This window comes from Drosophila subpulchrella, chromosome 2R (genome assembly GCF_014743375.2).
Source record: "Drosophila subpulchrella strain 33 F10 #4 breed RU33 chromosome 2R, RU_Dsub_v1.1 Primary Assembly, whole genome shotgun sequence".
NCBI classification, from domain to species: Eukaryota; Metazoa; Arthropoda; class Insecta; order Diptera; family Drosophilidae; genus Drosophila; species Drosophila subpulchrella.
In genome coordinates, this window is record NC_050611.1 from 18,568,843 (window position 1) to 18,587,769 (window position 18,927).

General features: G+C 38.4%; 1 protein-coding gene across 1 annotated transcript; it reads right to left on the bottom strand.

Annotated features, from left to right (window-relative positions):
- Positions 1–12,017: 12,017 nt before the first annotated feature.
- On the bottom strand, positions 12,018–15,352 carry LOC119551571 (protein kinase C, eye isozyme). Its single transcript, XM_037860971.1, has 11 exons — positions 15,081–15,352; positions 14,887–14,918; positions 14,122–14,316; positions 13,933–14,061; positions 13,720–13,876; positions 13,423–13,651; positions 12,964–13,361; positions 12,703–12,904; positions 12,457–12,645; positions 12,257–12,397; positions 12,018–12,197 (listed from the first exon to the last, which is right to left on the bottom strand). Exons 1-11 carry the CDS (start codon positions 15,350–15,352, stop codon positions 12,045–12,047), a joined length of 2,097 nt encoding a protein of 698 aa, XP_037716899.1. The 3' UTR covers positions 12,018–12,044.
- Positions 15,353–18,927: the final 3,575 nt, after the last annotated feature.

Here is an 18,927-nt window from a genome sequence, read left to right on the forward strand (position 1 = left end):
TAATACGTATTATAAAGACCATTTTCTCGTCCGTATGCTTAACTAAAAGTATACTTTAAGCTCCTAGTTTTTAGTGGTTTTAACAAGAAAATGGGTCAAGTTCTACCATACAATGAATTTAAGTTTTGATTTCATTATATAGAAATATATATTTTTATAATAATATTTGGGGTCTAGCCACTTTAAAGATTTTTGAATCCTGGATAGAAATCTTAAACTTGAAAGCAAGTATTTTAAAACAGAATAAAATGTAATAACATTTTAAAAGTGAATATTCTAACTGGAGTTGTTTATAAAATATCGATCCCGGGAAGTTATATTGGAGTTTGCTTGGGCTTATTCTTTACACAAGAACTTTTCCTAATTATTTTACACTTGGCCTGGCTTGGGTTTTTCTCAAGTTGTGGTTGGTGATTCAGTTAGTTTTCCTGGCCTTCGATGGGTGGGAGAACAGTCATTCGCACTGACAGGCATTCTTGGAAGTGTTTCCCCCTGGCAATAGTTGGCTTAGCAGCTGTGGTCTCTCCAGTTTTTTCTGGTTCGGTTTTCCTGGTTTTCCCCCCGATTCTCACTCGGCCTTCCATTTTCCCTTTAGTTTTTCCCAGCTTCGACTCTGACTTGACACAAGCTAACATGTTTTGCTTACTAACTGGGCTTGTACGTTGTTGGCCGTTGTTTGCCCAGAGCCGTGGGAAACTGGCGTCCTTGTTACGGATGCCTGTCCTTGTGCCAGCCCCTAGCCCACTTTTCTACTTTTTCCCCCCAGCTGGGCCTCATTTTCATTTAATGTTTTACAGTTGAACTGTTGCTTCGTCGAATGCGCCCCCCGTCTCACTTTCTCCGCCGTTTCCGCTTTCTTTTGCGTTCCGTCTCCCAGTTACTCGCTACTCATTTCCGTTTCCGCTCGGCCGAGCTGTTGGCAACTGTTATTGTTGCCTCTTTGGCCCGAATCGTATCTCGTTTGGTGGCTGCCACCTGCTCCTTCCGCCTTTCCCCTTTTCCTACGACTTCCGCCCCCTCCCTCAATTAACTCGAAAGTCATTTAATTTTGGCCCCGTCTTGCAATTATTTATAGCAAAAGTGCAAGCCCCTCTCTTTTGAGGGACCAACATTTTCAATATTTATGCCAAACGTTTGTAAAGATTCCTTATTGATTTTCGCAATGGCGTGGGGAAAGTTAAATTTATTCAGCTTTTCTTGCTGCGGGGTTTTTCATTTTGGATCCCAGCACGTTTTCATATACTTCAATTGTTGCTTCCTCGCTGGCAAGGACGCACGTATACTCCTTACTGGAGATGCAGTCGTGATGCGATGTGTTTTTGTGGGAAAACAGGGTTCCAAGGCTGAGATTTTTCATCACATTCGACCTAATTTATTTGTAAAGAATTTTTTTTCACGGGACGTAACTACCCTGAATAAGATTTTGTTCCATAAAATAACCTATAACCACAATCTTTACTTGGGCAAAGTTTAAGTGCCATCGGATTATAATTAATATGTGTTATATAAAAAAACATTATATGAGAAAGTTGTATAAAAAATGTAAACTTTATATAAAAAGAGTAATTCACATTAATATCATCATAATTAATAATATGAATTTAATTAATAATGATTCTTAGTAAGGAAGATTGATGGTAAATTGCACTAAAACAGTAACAGATTTAAGTTTCTAAAGTTCAAAATATAAATAAATCGCTTTAAGTATCATATTAAAGTGATATCTTATATAGGTGTTCATTTTAGAAGCGAAACGATAACAAAATTTTTTTAAGTATAAGTCCAATGTTTTGTATCATATACCTAGACAAATTAGTATTTTTTCTTACAATGGTTCCTAAATTCCGGTTAAAATGATGGTAGTCCAATAAAATGTTTTTTATTTCGTGAAAAGTGAACTCACGAACCCACCTCCGACTTATATCCTTCGCCTTCGAAAAGAAAAAAACTTTTCTATTTCCGAAAAGAAAACTTTTTCGTTTTTTCAGTGAAAGGTCGTCGCTGGCTGCTGCCGTTTTCGCTTTCAATTGAGCAATTTCTGCTTATAAAGGCCAAGCGAAAGGAGGACACCGAAAAAAGACACCCGAAAATGCCGAATTTTTGGCTTCAATCACAGCGCCAGCAGCTGAGGCAGCACTCCCAATCTTTTCACTTTTTCCCTTTGACAGCGACGATGATCAGGATTCATATTCAATTCCGGTTTCAGTTGAAAGTTTTTATAGTGGCTGGCAGCGATTTGCTGTGCGAAACTTGGCAATTGCTCTTTAAGCGATTTATGCCAGAAAATGGCCGATTATCCTAGATGGACGCAAACTTTTATCGTATAGATGGGGGTTCGAAAGGGAAAAATTCCCACATAAACACCTCATACCAGAAGCTTTTCATCCCTGGGGCAATAAGTGAAAATTGGCTTTGGCATACCTTTGGCCTGGGTCAATAAAGGTCCTTTTTTATGGTATCCCTCTGCCATCTCCTGCTAATATTTAAATATTTACTTTAGCACTCTTTTCATCTCTGCCCATCCTTTTGCAATTATGCCAGACAAATAGAGCGATTTTCCCGGTGATTTCCCCCATTCCCTTTTTTCATCGGGTGAGTATTTGCTTGTTTGTTTTTACACTTGACCTTTTTGCCACTTCTCGATTTTTGGGCTTTGAGCCCTGGTAATATTTGCACGCAACATTTGGCCAGAGTCAGGGATAATTATTTCAATCCGAATTCGCTGTTTGCTGCTAATTCCGTGCGGCATACACTTGGGCACACAATTCCCTTGAAATGCCAGTATGCTTAGTTCCGGCACAACTTTCGTGAATGACATGAATTTTTAATCAAAAGAGACACAATCAGCATCAGAATCAGCAGATGTGGCACGTGTTTGTGTCGGGAGGCGGGTTTGCATGAGAGTTATGCGGCTTATTGGAAAGAGTCGCTTATTCCACTCACTTATTACGCCCACTTTTCTTATTTTCCCCCAGCACCTCTGCTAAATTACTTATGTTGGTTTTGTATGTCTATTTGAATGTGACGAGAAAATATGCTAAGGATGTTCCGGCTTTCGTTTTATAAAACACTTGTTTTTGGAGTTTTTAAATATTTTTAAAATTTAAAAAGTTCTATAAAATATTGTTCATATTAAAACTTTTGATCCTGCGATATAAATTATTGAATATATCCTTAGTTTCCCGAACTAGATCGTTTAAAAATGTTTTCAATTCCAATTTATAAGATATCAAATCACTTTGAAATGATATTTTAGGTGTCTAAAAGTATGCAGTAAATAAGAAATAGTCATCTGGCTAAATGGATTCATAATACTTGAGAGCTTAAGATATATTATTGCATACTTTTAGACACCTAAAATGGCATTTACAAGTAGCTTCATAACCCTTATATTATCATATATTCCAGAAATATATTCCCCAAGATGAAAATGGATTCAACCCGAACTAATTTATTTATCCCAATTTATATAGATATTTTTTCACAAATCACTATGGATTTAAAATTACTTTTAGTTGCAATTTTTTGGTGCCTAAAAGTATGCAGTAAACAAGGAATAGTCATCTGGCTAAATGGATTTATTATAGTTCTGAGCTTAAGATATATTAATGCAACATTTTAGAGACCTAAAATGTCATTTAAAAGTAAAATCAAAACGTTTTGGATTTTAAGTGTATATTACCCAGTAGAATACATTATTTTCCAGAAATATATTCCCCAAAAATCAAAATGGATTCAACCCTAACTAATTTATTTATTCCATGACCAATAACCCATTTGTGTTGCCAAACTAACCCTCAAGTTGCCCCATCTGCCAACTGATTTATAGTACTATTACCACTTAATCCGGCACCAAATCTCCTCGATGGAAGTAAACCAGAACAATTTATTTACCCTCCGCTCATTTGTATGCACTGCACGAAGGACTGACTCAACTCGGAATTCTCCCTGAAGAGATTCTCCAATCCGCCGGGGGGAAAACGTACGCGAAATTGAAAAAAATTGTCTAGCTCCGTGTCATTTTTGTCAACGGCAAATTGGCAGCCCGGCTTAAATGAAGTGCTCGATGGGGAAGATGAGATGCGAACTCAAGTGCTCGGCAGGGAGTAATTAGGACCCTGTTCCATGTTCTTGTTCCTGTCAATTTGCAAATAATGCGAATAAACGATATTCGCGAAACGGAGCCTTGAAATTTATGGCCAGCAATGCATAATGCGGCATCATCAACGCTCCCTGCTCAGTGGCAATAAAGGCCAAACAATTGGCCATTTAATGGGGGTAAAGGCACTCATGTCCATGTCGAAGGCTCTGTTTTCGGTTCCGGAACCCCTCTCCTGCTGGGTAACACAATTTATGTGCATTTTTATTAAACTGTTTAGCTGCCAGGAGTATCCACTTTTTTTTCGGGCTCCAGCTGAGGGTCTCAGGCAACCAAAAATATCTTTGTTTTTGCGCTTGATTAGGCTCTTCCGGGGGAAATTAAAAACAAACGTTGTTGATACTGTATAACCTGATGGACCCTTGTTATAACCTGTAGGCCTTAATTAGGATTTAAATGTTATCATGTCAACAAATGGAGGGGATTTCGTCCAATTTTTAATTACGTCTGATTTTAATACCATATATTTACCATGCTTGGAACATATGTTTTCCTAACTTTTTGAAAAAACTTAATGGGGCTATGTTTTGAGAAGTAACTTGGTTAAGTTAAGAGCCACAGCTTATAAAACCCATAAGCTAACTTTATAATTCTTTTAAAACTATGATATTTTTAAAAAATAAAGTCTTTTCAATGTATTGTACTTAAACCATCCTACAAAAAGTCTTCTAGTATTTATTTCCCACCAAGTAATCGTCTTATTACGAGATATCGTTTCATATTTATACAGAATTTGACATCCTTGGAGTTTTATATAAAATATTTGATCAAAAATGTTTTAAAAACTATTTACTACATCCAGAATGTCAATTTGATTTTAAGACTAGAAAACTTAAAAAGTATTAGGTATTATATTATTATTATTGAATAAAATATCTAATCAACAATAAAATATAACTTTTTGTTTGGGCTTTAACCGGCAGATATAAGTTTTCCCCTCTTTTAAAACAAAACCCTTTCTTTTTATTCAAGAAAAAGTCCTTAAGCCCTAGCAACCCCAAATCCTTGCCGTGTGGAAATCAAAATGAAACGAAAGCTGAGCGTCGAAGGATTTTCCTTTGATGCATGCCATAACCGGAAAGAAGCAGAGCGGAGCGTAGCGGTACACTTTAACCGTTAGGTGGAAGACAATCAGAAGGACACACTCACGCACACACTCGTGTATGCACACACACCCACACACTGCGCTTTTGAATTGCACTGAAGCGGAACGAGCGCAACGACCGGCAGAGAAAGTAAAAGCTGAAGCGCCAGTGAAAGGGAAAAAGGATGAGAGAGGTGAGAGAAATGGGGGGGGGGGGTGGGGTTGTAGGGGGAGAAAGTCAGGGAAGCGACCGACTTAAGCGACTTACTTTGTCTATTTTATTGGACAAAAGCCTGCGTTGACGCGCAACAGTTTTATCTCCATCTCTATCTTTATTTTTATTTTCATTTTCATTTTTAGTCTCATTGTAGTTTACGGCGCGAGAGGCAGCGGACTGTGCCGTAAAAGCCCCTTCCCACCAGGACCTCACTCCATCACTTATTAATTAGAACACGGGCCGAGGCATCGCTTCTCCTCTTTCGTATCTTCCGTATTACTCATTGCCCAGATATTATGTACCCTGGTTTAGAGGAAATTGTATAAGATTGCCGTGTGTTTAGCAACATTCCAAGTATTCCATTTCTAAATAGGAAATACCTATCATTACATTAAAAATATTCGGAACTCAAAAAAAAAACTTTATATAATATAATAATACCTTATTATAATACCTTAATATAATATAGTAATATGTCTTAACTTATTTGAATTCCAAAAAAATGTATATACTAATATTTAACAAAAAGTTGGATGGTTTCACGTGTGGCCTTAATGTTTGTTTGAAAACTTTAAAGTTACTATTTTTTATAAGTTCATAAATATTAGATGTAGTGGATCTATGAAAGCGGTCGGCAAGGTCCTTTTAAGCGGGAATAGCAAATATCTCTGCTCAGCCTCTGTCGACACACGCACAGCGTACAATATTGTGTTCCGTGCCGACCGCTTATCTATAATAATAATAATCTATAATAATGCCTGCAGCTATTTTCGAAAATATACATAATATATGTATGTATATGTATATGGTTCCCAAAATAATCGGATTATAAATATGTCTAAAATATCAATTTGATTCCAGTGTACACAACCTTAGTCCTTTGTCAGCTTAAGAGTAGAGTTATAAAAAAATCATATGGGCTATGCCAGGAAGCGACGGCAGAACTTACCATAAAAAATAAATACCCTGATATACATGTATTGCATATAACACCACTAGATGTCCGTCGAATGGGGAACTTTGTCCCCCACGGAGTCGAATCCTTTTGGAGGACGAGAGTCGCAATAATTATTTCATGCGCGCTGTTTGCATTGGGAATAGCCGAACTCCAGTGAGCCAGATGTAAAAGGTGGGTGGAAATCGTAGGGTCTAGAGTCCTCCCCAATATGCATTGGTTTTGCTGGTGTGTGTGAAAGTTTTCTGGTGTGGTGTGGCAGAATCTTGTTGCTGGGGTTGTAAAAATGGTAGTAAACTTAAAGTTTTTATATTTTCTGAGACCAGCAAGTTTTTCTATAAACTTTCTCCAAATGGATCTTAAACACAGGACTCGTCCCCCATATCCTGCACGCCCCTGTTTTTCTGGTTCTCCATCAGCCATCACGTTTGGTCTATAAAAGCAGCTTTCGCCGTGTGTTTGTATATGCATATATGCATACGTTTCCCCGGCTTCTATTTGTGTATTTTGTTTGTGTTTATTAGTCGCCTGTGTGTCTAGAGATTGATGGCGTGTGCCAGAGGATTTTTCCGTGCGGATTCGCTTTAAATGGAAATCCACCTTTTCAATGCTGCAAATAGTTTCACACAAATTTATTCACTCTTTAAAAAAGAAACAGTTTTATAGTGATTCTTGGAATTTGTAAAAGAGTATGGTACGAACTTGTTTAAATATATATGTATATCAAAAGTTTTCAATAGAACCCTAACTTCAAAGCCGACATTATCGAGAACGATTCCAAATGTAAGCTTTATTTTATTATCACGAAATAACATTTTAATTTAAAAAACTCAATTTCATGAAGTTCTTTTGAAGTATTTATCAATAAAAAGTTTTTTATGCTTGAAAATAAGTTACAAAATTATTTTAAAAGAATATTAAATGACAATTATTGAGTCCCGGTGATTCTTACAAGGTTATTATAATATTATTACAATTCTTATAGTTATGTAAGCCAATAAAATCAATTTATTCAGCTTTAATTATTACGTAAATTAAATCAAATATGCTTACTCTAACTCATCAGTATTAAAAGTAAATTAAACGACAAAAATAATATTTTAAGCGGAACCCTTTAGTGTAGAATTCTTAAAAAGTGTGGGCAACTATTTTTTAAACATGTATATGTATATATACTGTTTTACTTCTTGTTAAATTATCATTTCCCTTGCAGTACTTGTACTTGTTCGTTTTTCCAAAACAGCTCTTAAAAATGCCTGTTCCCAAGTTCTTAAGCCATAAAAACAATCCCTTCTTACGAAATTGTGGTTGTAAAACTTTCACACATCGCTAGTCCGTAACCGGCTCTACTTTTTATAGTGGCTCATTTGAAATTTGTTTTTATTTTGGCACATTTTATTGCGGGTCCTCTGGATTATGTAAATGTGTGTATAGGTATTTATTTCAGTGCTGGGTTCTGAGCGCTTCCCTTTTTGCCTCGCTCATTTCAGCTGTGCGCTTGACTTGGCCCGTAATTTATTTGATTATGGATGGAAATGGGAATGGGAATGTAATGCCAGCTGGGGAATGTGTGTGGGGGGTAGGGAAACTAAGACTCCCCAGCCCGCACTCCAAATCATTGAAGCCAGAAAATGGCTCAAATTGTTGCCTGCACTTTGCATCTGGGCGACTGCCAAATGGCACACAGCTGTGAAAAAGCAACACTCGGCAAGGATACGTGAAAGGACGGACAATGAGGGGCAACAGTTTGTTTGTTTAAGTGCTCGAAACGGGCGCCACGTGCAGCTGCCAACAGCTCCACGGGCCATGTTTGCATTTTGAATGAGTCCCCGGGTCGAGGAAGTGCAACAGGAGGAGCTCACCTGGCCACCTCTCCGAATGCCCACCTGCCCACCTGGGAGGCAGGTTAAATATTTAGCCCGGCCAAGAGACTCACTTAGCTGATAAATCCACGCCGCCATCCGGCCAACAATGAAATTAGGCGTAAGCGGAATTCATCCGAGCATTACACTTCGCCAAGTATGCAAGCATGGCAAATAAAACACTTTTGGTACAATTATTTATGAGATACCAGATAGGTTTATCGTATCAATCGCTTGACAACTAACATTAGTTATACAATCAATCATAATTACCAAGATTAAATTAATTGTAGCTTTTGCATAAAAGCACTTGTAGTGAAATATGGTAAATTAAATGTTTAGTATAATTTCGAATTCAATTATAGAATAATATTATTTCATTATTGATGGATTAACATTTATTAAACTAATTAATAATCGTCGTATTGATGTTGCAAGTAAACAATTCCTCCAAAACAACTCATATTAAAGTTAAGGAAAGTAGTAAATAATGATTATTGATCAGTTTCTTAAATCAAAAAATCAGCTAATAAAATAAAACTCAAAATGATTTCGGTTCTTCAAAAGTATCACATTTAATAATATATGGTAGCCTAAATAATTCTAAATTCCTTTCGAACGTAAATAACAAGAACGAATATGACATAAATATGGTTAAGCTACTGCTGTGACATTGTATCTTTTATTGGGCCGAAACTTATCTTATCAAAAACTTAATAAAACTGCCTGTATTGAAGATACTCGCAACTAGCACATTGACTAGAATGCTGAAACACAAATAACTATTTTCCTGAGACTTTTCGGTCAGTGCACAGCTCGTTTAGCAGCTTGCAGCTAATTCATGACAATATTCAGCGGCTTTTGTGGCTTTTATGAGCCTAGCCAACGGGCCAAGCCATATGCATGTCATTGCCGTCCATCCGACCCGTTGCCCCAAATGGCCATCAGCAGCTCATAAGACCGAGGGATTCCGGAGGCGGGGGAGTGGCCAAGTGCCAAAGCAGTTAGTGGCAGCAAAAAATGTGGCCAACACGGGGTGGGGAAGGGGGCACATTCAGTATGGGTGCTCGGGCGGAAGCGGAAGTAACAGTGTATGAAACAGACAGATAGCGAAGGAATGCGAGAGGGTCCTTTCGAGGGGCAGCAGGAAAATGAGGGGGATTTCGGAGGAGGAGGTCCTGGACTTGGGACACCAGGCAAGCACAGGTATTAGGTGCACGAGAGCAGCACAAAATAGACATGAATAAGAAACGCACTTGCCAAAGCGTAACGATTTCATCGTTATCGTGTTAGGACTGTCAACGCACAGCCGTATAAACTTATTGTATATATATATAAATTTGCATTGAAATTGAGGCAGCACAACGGCCAACGAAGTGTGGCAAACAGATTGGCACAGACCCGGCATAAATAACTTAGCTCAAGGAGTTGATTGTTTTGGGGCTGAAAGTGCGGTCGAGTCTTTGAGTCTTTAATGCTGGGCAATTTGTAAGCCAAACCCATTTGATGGCCGACATTGACAGACTGCTGGAGTAAGTTAAAGGGGAATTTCGAGGTCAAAAGCTAAGGCCAATTAGAATGTTTGGCCAAAGGAAATTTCTAAGTAAAAATAGTTAGCATTTATGTTTTCAAAGGGTCTTTGAATACTTTATGTACGAGTATGTTAAATATTCTACTCTGGAGTCATAGTTTAGCAAATAGACTTGGCCAACATATTTTGAATATTCAATATTATTAACAGTCATTTTAAGGGCAGCTAATAATTTAAAATCTTAAACAACAATCATTGCAATATACTTATTTTAGTCTAGAACTAGAAACTAAAAATAATTCAATTGAAAGTGGCTTGTGATTTGTAGAAAACGTGCCAACCAAAAGACAAACTAAAATATTTAACAGAAATGGTTCCAATCAGAATATTTTATTTCCCTTTTTCCAATCGTTAAAGTGATCAATTTATTTTAAATGAAATAGTCAGTACTTTAAAATTCAATTATTAATATTAAAATAATGATTTAAATAATACAACTTCTGTTCACTATAAATTAAAGCTTTCCATTTCCCAAAAAAAGGGTTGAAGTTTAAGATTAATTTAATCGAAGACCTTTTTAAAGTATCTTGTTCAACTTAAAACAACAATGTTAACTTATTGGGGTCACTTGACTTTCCCAGTTTAAAAAGTTTCAAAAGAGTTTACACGCTGCTAAGAAAACCATTCAAGAAGGATATTCAAATGATGTATATGCCATAAAAAAAAATCGGGGTCACCGGCAGTTAAAATCAGAAAGTTTTGGGACCACCACCCACTTCCCGAATCAACCTCCATCGAATGGCTCATTTTTAGAGCTCTCCTTTCATGCTTATCGCGATCCCAGTGGGCTGATTTATAAGCTGACAATTTAGCCACTCAGCGACATCCTCTTCTTTTGGCATCCCGCATCCAAGGACACTGTTCATGGCTTCATTATGCGGCGGTGAGGGATCGGCAAGGACATGCCAAACTATGCGAACCGATGAGATTTCGCTGCGTTTTATTACGCCGCAAAATATATATATCATCCCTTTGCTTGGGCCATTATTTATATTGTGTTAAGCACTTTGGTAGATTCTAATATCTAAGCCGAACTCCAAAGGAAAGCAACCAGCGACCAAAGAGCGAAGGCCAAAGGCACATGTCGCGATGTTGGCGATGATGGTTAGGGTTCTATTGAGGGTGGCAGGATGGCAGGATACGATGATTGGGGATGGATAGAGGAAATGCCTGCACAAGGACATCGGCGGCTGCACTCGGCAACGGCAAACCGGCACGGCCAGAGACATTGGAACGTGTCTAAAAGCCGTGAAAAGTGCACGTAAACCCGCAAATTGCCGCTAATAGAGTGCAAACAGTTTCGAGCAGGATGTTGCCTTCCAAGGAGGAAGCCGCGATTGCTGGAAATTCATTTAAAGCCAGGCCAGCGGAAAATTGCATTCACCGTGAAATCCTTTTGACAGCCGATTAGTTTGGCGCCCCCAATTCGCAAATATCCTGCGAATTCCCGCTAGCGGAATTTCTTATTAAAATGTGTCCCCCTCGGGAAACTATTTTGGCAAACCCTTAAAAGGCTTTTCACCCCGTTGAACGATTTTTGAGACAATTTTACGCTCGACACACAGAATGGTTTTGGGCAAAATAAATATCTTTGCCGAATTCTCATCAAAATCTACATGAGCGGCAACAAGTTTTTGGCCTTATGAGTAACTTTTCCTTTTCACATACAATACAACTAACTGGAAACTTCAAGCCTGTTGATGAGTTTAGATTTTAACCGAAGTTGGCTAGTTAGCCCGCTGGCAATCTTGAAACTTCCTGACAGGGTTTCCTTGAGTGCTGTACACGCGGCGTATGCGTAACTAATTCAGGTGCTCTCGAGTGGTGAGTTTCCCACAGTTTCCCCTCCGCGAAAAGGAAAAACAGAGGCACCGATAGAGAGTGAAAGGGAGAAAGCAGTCAGCAGCTGGTCCGGAACTTTCTCTGTTTTCTTTTACTATCTGGGCTCCATTCTCAATGTTCATGTTAACAGTGAAAGAGAGAATGATAAGCTTTCCCTTGAAAGAGGAAAAGCTAAAGGAAAAATCACTTCATGTAGAAATACAAACTCAAAGCTTTGACATAAACTTTATAGGGCTTTAAGCACAGGACACAACATAGTAAATATAATAAACTTAAAGCCTCTGGTTTTTCATAAAATCAGTTAATATAGCTTCCAAACTTTTTTAGATCACTTTTAAATAATGGTTATGAACTCGGGATTCATGTAGGAGAATCCAATAAAATCGTTCTGGTCCAGATTCATCATGAAAAGCTTATCCGTGGGTGTCAAATCCGTCTTCTCCTTGGTGAAGGCATCATCAAAGTTGCTTATATCCTTGCGGTGTTTCTGAAATATTAACAAAAACATGATGAATGTATTTTTTAATGGCTTTTGATTTAACCCACAATTTTAGGTTTAATGGGCGGCTCCATTTCTCCAGCCTCTGCCTTTTCCCAATCGATACTCCCGAAGAAAGGATGCGTTGTAATCTCCTGCCTGGCATAGCGTCCTGCACCCAAACGATTGTTGGGCTTCTTGGCCAGGAACTTTGGAATGGATAAACACATTACAATGGTAAAATTATGTATACCAATTCAATACTAACGCTGGTTATAATATCCATGGCCTCTACAGTAAAATGCTTTGGAAAAACGGCCTTCTTGTCCTTAATGTTTCTGAATACCGCATTATCATCATCTCCTTCGAAAGGAGCCTGCCCTGCCATGAACTCGAAAAGCAAAACACCAAACGACCACCAGTCAGCAGCGATGGAGTAGGGATCATAGCTAACAATCTATAATAATGGTATAGTAATTATAATTTTACTATAGTAGTATAGTGGGTTTCTCACTTCTGGAGCCATATAGTTGGGAGTGCCACAGAAGGTTCGCGTAGACTGGCGATCGGTTACGCCCTCTTTGCTTAACCCAAAGTCTACCATCTTTACATGTCCCTCACCATCCAGTAAAATATTATCCAACTTCAGATCTCTATAGATAATGTCCCGGTCGTGCAGGAAGAATAAGGCAATGGCAATTTCCACAGCATAGAAACTTAAGATAAAATATTTGTTAAATGTGTTTTTCTGGGAAGGTTATGACATATATCTCACATGGCCACGGACTCCTTGAACCTTCCGTACTGCTGCATATGATACATAAGATCCCCACCCTTGCAGTATTCCATGACGAAGAATAATCGATCCATAGTTTGGAAACAGGAGTGCATGGAAACCAGGAATGGAGGACGACCAGAAAGAGCTAGGATTCTCTTTTCATTCATAGGCAATTCCATATCGTCCGTTTGGATAATCACATCCTTTCGCAGGACCTTCACGGCATATAGCTCATCAGTGCCACGACGCTCTGCCAGCAGGACCTTGCCGAAGGATCCCTTGCCAATTGTTTTCACAAAGTTAAAATCAGCTGCTCGAATCATATCGCGTTTGCTCATGTTATGCGGCATGTCCTTGTTGTCCATGCGGCGCTTTTCATTTGGACGACGATCGTGCTGGAAAATTAAAAACAAATATTATTATTTATCAGGGGATGAGCTTAATCAATTGTCTTACCTTAACTTCATCGCGTAGCCTAGCTATATCATTGAAGGCATCCACACAGGGAATATTATAGTGCTCACCCTCCACTTGGGAGAGAAACTTGTACCAGCCATCAACGGGCTCCTTTTGCAACTCTTCGAGACTGAACGAGAACGATCCCATAAAGTCGTTGCGAGAAGTACGATCCCAATCCCAGACCTCGATGAGCAAACGTTTATCACGATCCTGAGGTTGCAGTTCACTAAGAATAGGAAAATAGATAATTACCAAGTGGGTATATAAAATAAATCTAAAATGTTGTTATGTTACAAAGTAAAGGTCTCGTTGAAGACTGGATTTAGGTTCTTCTGAATGGTCTTGGTCTTCTTTTTGGTGCGGCCCGATCGATCCGGATGCATTTGCACTGCAATATAGGGATCGCTAAAGCCATTGGTATCCATGGGAATAAGATTGGCTGCCTCCTTGACTGCGTTTAAAAAAAACATTAATCTTTCAGTTTAAAAAATTAACTAAACCACTTACTATCCACTTTCAAGTTGTTGCCCTTGAGCTCCACGAAGATCAGCAGTTTGCCACGCACCTCACTAATATCAGCACCACACATTGGAGGCACCGTCTCCTGGCAAGCTTGGTGCACATTGAGGTTGCAATCTGAAGGATTGGGTTAAATACCTTGAAAGTAGTAGAGCTAATGATAGATTCCTAACTCACTCTCGCACTTAACACCCTGATGGGCCACTCCATGGAGCAGCAGACCACACTCATCGCAGAATGTTGGAGTGGTATAGGTGGTGGAGATCCAACCGTGCTTCACCTTGGCACAGTCCGCATCGAAGTCCGTGTCCTTTCCAGGACACTTAAACATCACAAACTTACAGCACTTCTGATGGATGTTAAAGCGGCATTCTGAGGAGCCAAAAATAAAGTAATATCATTTCACGATAAATATTCTTTTGTGTACCATGACTTGAATAAATGTCACAGAAATCTATTATTATTTTTTAATTGAGGAAATCATGTCTTACAAATTTAAATTTAATACAAATTTCTGACTTTGTTAAATATATATTTTATACTGTTTACTTTCATAAACATATTGTTATTTTATTTCAAATTTCCAAGATATCCATTTGTTTAATATTCATGAATGAAATAATACCTATGAGACATGGGCGTTATTTCACAGTGCGTTGTTGCATGTACTTGTTTTATAAATTTAAATGTAATACAAATTTTGACTTGTTTAATTATATATTTTATAAGTTTTATTTTAATAAACATTATGTAATTTTTTTTACAATTTCCAATGTATCTATTTGTTTAACAGGGATGCAATAACGCCCAGTGAAATAACACCTATGAGACATGGGTGTTATTTCACTACGCTTTGTTGCATGTACCCTATGTGTAGGGACTTCTGTGACACCTTTATTTAGTTGTATATTTCTTTATTTAATAAATAACTTTCAAACCTACCCTCGCACTGAAAGCCTTGCTTGCCAAAGCCCCTAATCCCGGCACGAATCCGCGGATGCAACAATGCGAAACGGAAGAACAGCGAAAAAACAAAGAGCAAAAACAACGAAAAGTGTGTCAGCAACGCAAGCACTAATTAAATTAACGATGGGCACCTAAAAGGGCAGCAAAAAATCGAAATCTGAATTCCTCACCAGATGAAATCCTTGCAGTGGCCGCAGTAAGTGGGATTTTTAAAGAACCTCACACCGAACTTATGGCCATTGACCAACTCGAGACCCTTGCGCTTCATGGCGCCCTTCCTTAAGCGATTCTTCATATAGTTGACGATATTGGCCTCGCCAGTGATCTCCAGGAGATTACTCGGTCCCTTGCCAGCACCCGCTGCTCCTCCGGCTGCAGGAGCACCGGCTGTCGAGGATGGGAGCACAGTGGCTCCTGGTGTGGCAACAGCAGCCGCGGCCATCTTGAGATTAAATCAGGAAAACGGACAGCGAGGTAACTGTGTGAAAAAAAGCTGACTCAGACCGCACGCTCTCGAGCCCGTCCAACAACTGACCCGGTCGGTCAGGTGGAGACCCCAAAAAAGCCACGGGGCAGCCAACAAAGTGCACACACAAAGTTGAAGGCGAGAAAATGACAAAGGTATGAGCACAAGATGGTAGGGGAAATTTTTTGAACTGGGTAACGTACTACCCTTTAAAATATTTATTTATTTTAGCTTTTTAAGTTACTAGTTGGATTAATAAATAAAATAGTTCATCCAAAATATATCGAAAGCAATTTTTAACAAAGAGGGACATCGATATGTCAGAAGAGTATCCTTAGTTTTGTGAAATATATTCCTTTTGCATTCCTTTTCTCATAAGTGACGAAAATTTCGGTAGGTTTTTCAAAATAAACCACTCCTAACAAAAATAATGCAAGACTTTTTTTAATTAATTAATTTTACTATTATCCAAATAACAAACTATTTAACAAGTGGTGCAATAGCACATAAAATAATAAATACATCGCCAAAGTAGTTAAATGAATATAAAATATAATTGTGAGTTTCAGCATTGTGCAACATATACAAAACCAAACAGCCTAAGTGAAATTTTCACACACAATATTTATAATGCACTTAAATTGAATATCATTATTAAAACCTTTCCATTGCCTACAACTTGAATTATTAAATCATCAACTTTTTCCATATTTACCCACGTTAAAACATCAATTAACTATGCTCAATTAAGGGGCCATTTAACATAATTCCATTTGGCTGTAATTAGTGGGAGATATTTTTATTAAATTCATACTTTTCAAAGGCATGGAAATTATGGTCAATGGTAATGTGAAACCAAAATTGCATTTTGTTTTTTGTTACCTAATAAATGAGAGAACTTAAATCAGTTATTTACAATTTTCAGGACTATAAGTATCTAATTGTACTTGCAGAATAATAATTGTAATTGCCCCTGACTGCTTTTTCCCTATAGATCTTGCGTAAAGATATAGGGGTGCCCCTTTCCCTTTGGCGTAATCATCACTGGCTGATTTTGTTAGCAGTACCGCCCATCACAATTATCTCCATCTCCCAGGGCTACCCGTCAATCGAACGGAGGACCAAAGAACTGCCAACTGAAAGATGAGAGCGAAGGGCCAAGAACCCTTACCAGCGATAAGTGTAAACAGTTTGGGTAAGGTCAAGAAGGTGCTTACCTGGCCAGAAGACAAACATAATCATCATCAGTTGCATCGCTCCGGACAACTGCAGTAGTGACGTCAATGCAACAAAGGCGGGGAAAACTGGGGAAAAGGGGGTTGACTTGGGTGGGGTTGGGAAAATTGTGATGTGCGGATGTGCTTGTGTGACTGTTGTCGATTGAGTATTTATACTCTGTGGCAGTTTTGATTAATTTATGCAATTGCTGGCAAGGCCCCCCCCCCCCCCCAAACCCCCCTTTCCAACGCCCCTGCCTGCCCAGCTGGCTTGTAGTGCATGGTTCTAAAAATAGAAATAGAAAACTCAGAATTGAGCACAAAGTGCACACAGGACACAGAAGGACACACAGTGGCAAAGCAAACAGTGGGAAAGCGGTTAGCTGAAATCCAAGCCGAAACAACTCAAAATGCACGAAACTATATGAAATGGGTTGGAAAATGCATTTAAGCGGAAATGAAAGAGCTTTGTCAGTGAAAAATGCCATTAGAGCAGGTCCAAGTCAAAGTATCTGCATCTGCAATTGCATCTGCAGCGGCACGCGCGTATCTGTATCTCAGAAGTGCACTCAGTGAGTCGACAAATATGCACTCGGAGATTGCCCAGCGATGAACTACTGCACACCTGTCGGTTGAGGAAGGGATTTGAAAGGGGGTTGGGGGCTCTGAAAGCGGGAAGGGAATTGCAAATAGATTCCGTTGCCGTGGCAGCTTTGGGCTTCAATTTACGTCATCATTTCCATGGCGTCGCCAAACAATTTTCCCCTCCATTTTTCCCTCTTAGCCGTTTCACAAAAGCAGGCCAAGCCACAAAAGAGCCAGAGAGCCGGCTCTCTTCGTATAACACCTTTGGCTTGGCTTTACTTCCAGTTATTTACTTTGGCTTTTCCTTACTTTGGTTTCATTTGCTTTTGGCCTAGGCTTTGTTTTTCCTTTTCGCCATTTCAACATTTGGCAATTCCGCTTGGCTACTTGTTAGCCGACTCTGTTGGTTTTGACCTGCGCCCTTAACACCTATTGATCTGCAGCGCACCTGTCGTGAGTTACTAACTGTATAACGACCTCTAGAGGAGGGTTTTTACGATCGCAGCTTAGGGGAAGTCCCTTGGATGGGAGTTGGGATCATAATAGACCTGCCTTTCAATTACAAGAAGTCTAAATCTAATACTGTTATTGTGTTTCTTAAATGTTTTAAAAATATAACGATAATACAAATTAAAGGAATAAAAGAAAACTATACGAAAATGTAGCATCCTTTAATAAAAATCTAAATTCAAACATTCAAATCAATATAATTTTTGTTTTTTGTTAATATTTTAACAATATAAAAGTAATGCAAATAATATTAATTATAAGAGAAAAACTTTCCAAGCTCTTTGTTTGGTAATGAAAATAAGTTAATGTTAAAATAAAGTAAAGATACAATTTTAGAGAATTTTGTGTGCCCATCATTAAAATGAAATAAATACTTAATACGTTACAATACATTTAACTTTAATAAATTCCTCACTAAAAGAAAGAGAATTTCTTTTTTATATTAATTATTTATAATTATATATATGTATATTATTATAATATATTATATATATATTATTTAGTTTAATTTATTAATATACATTACTAATTTTAGTCCCCATTGCGACTCAAAACAAAATTTCTTTTAAAATAAATTTTAAATAAAATCCAGCACCAAATAAAGTTTAGCCAAAACAATTATACAAATTAATTAAATCTAAATTGCCTTGCAAATTGTAACGTTAGGAAGCGCTTATATTATAATAGATAACATTTTAATAGGCAGTTCCACCAACTGTTCTGTACAATCGCGCCAAATACCGACTATTAGACAATTGTTGTCTGTTTTAAATAGAAATTCTCGACTAAACTGCAAATCACCCATACACGGACATATATCGTGGTAGAAACCGCAGCAATTAGCCAAACAAGGGGCAAATGGCCTACCATAATTAACAGTGGCACATAAAGTTGAGCGGACACAATTGTGCGAGCTGACAAGACCGCAACAGAACGGCAAACTGGACACTAGCCATTGACCAGTGGGGATGAGCTGGCTAAAGAGCCCCCAAACTTTGTGATTTGTTTATACGGCTCTCAGCAATGTCATGACGTTTGGCCCTGCCAAGAAAACCAAAGAGCGAGAGCAAATTAAACAACAAATTGGCCATATGCTGGTGGCAAGGCGGAGTACGGGTCGTATACGCAATCTGTTATACCAAAAAATTGCCGGCAAGGGGCGAAAAGCGCCTGCGCCGTCCAGCCAGTGGGAAAACTATCCCAAAAACTGGCTCTGGAAAATCCTGGCAGCCAGTCGCA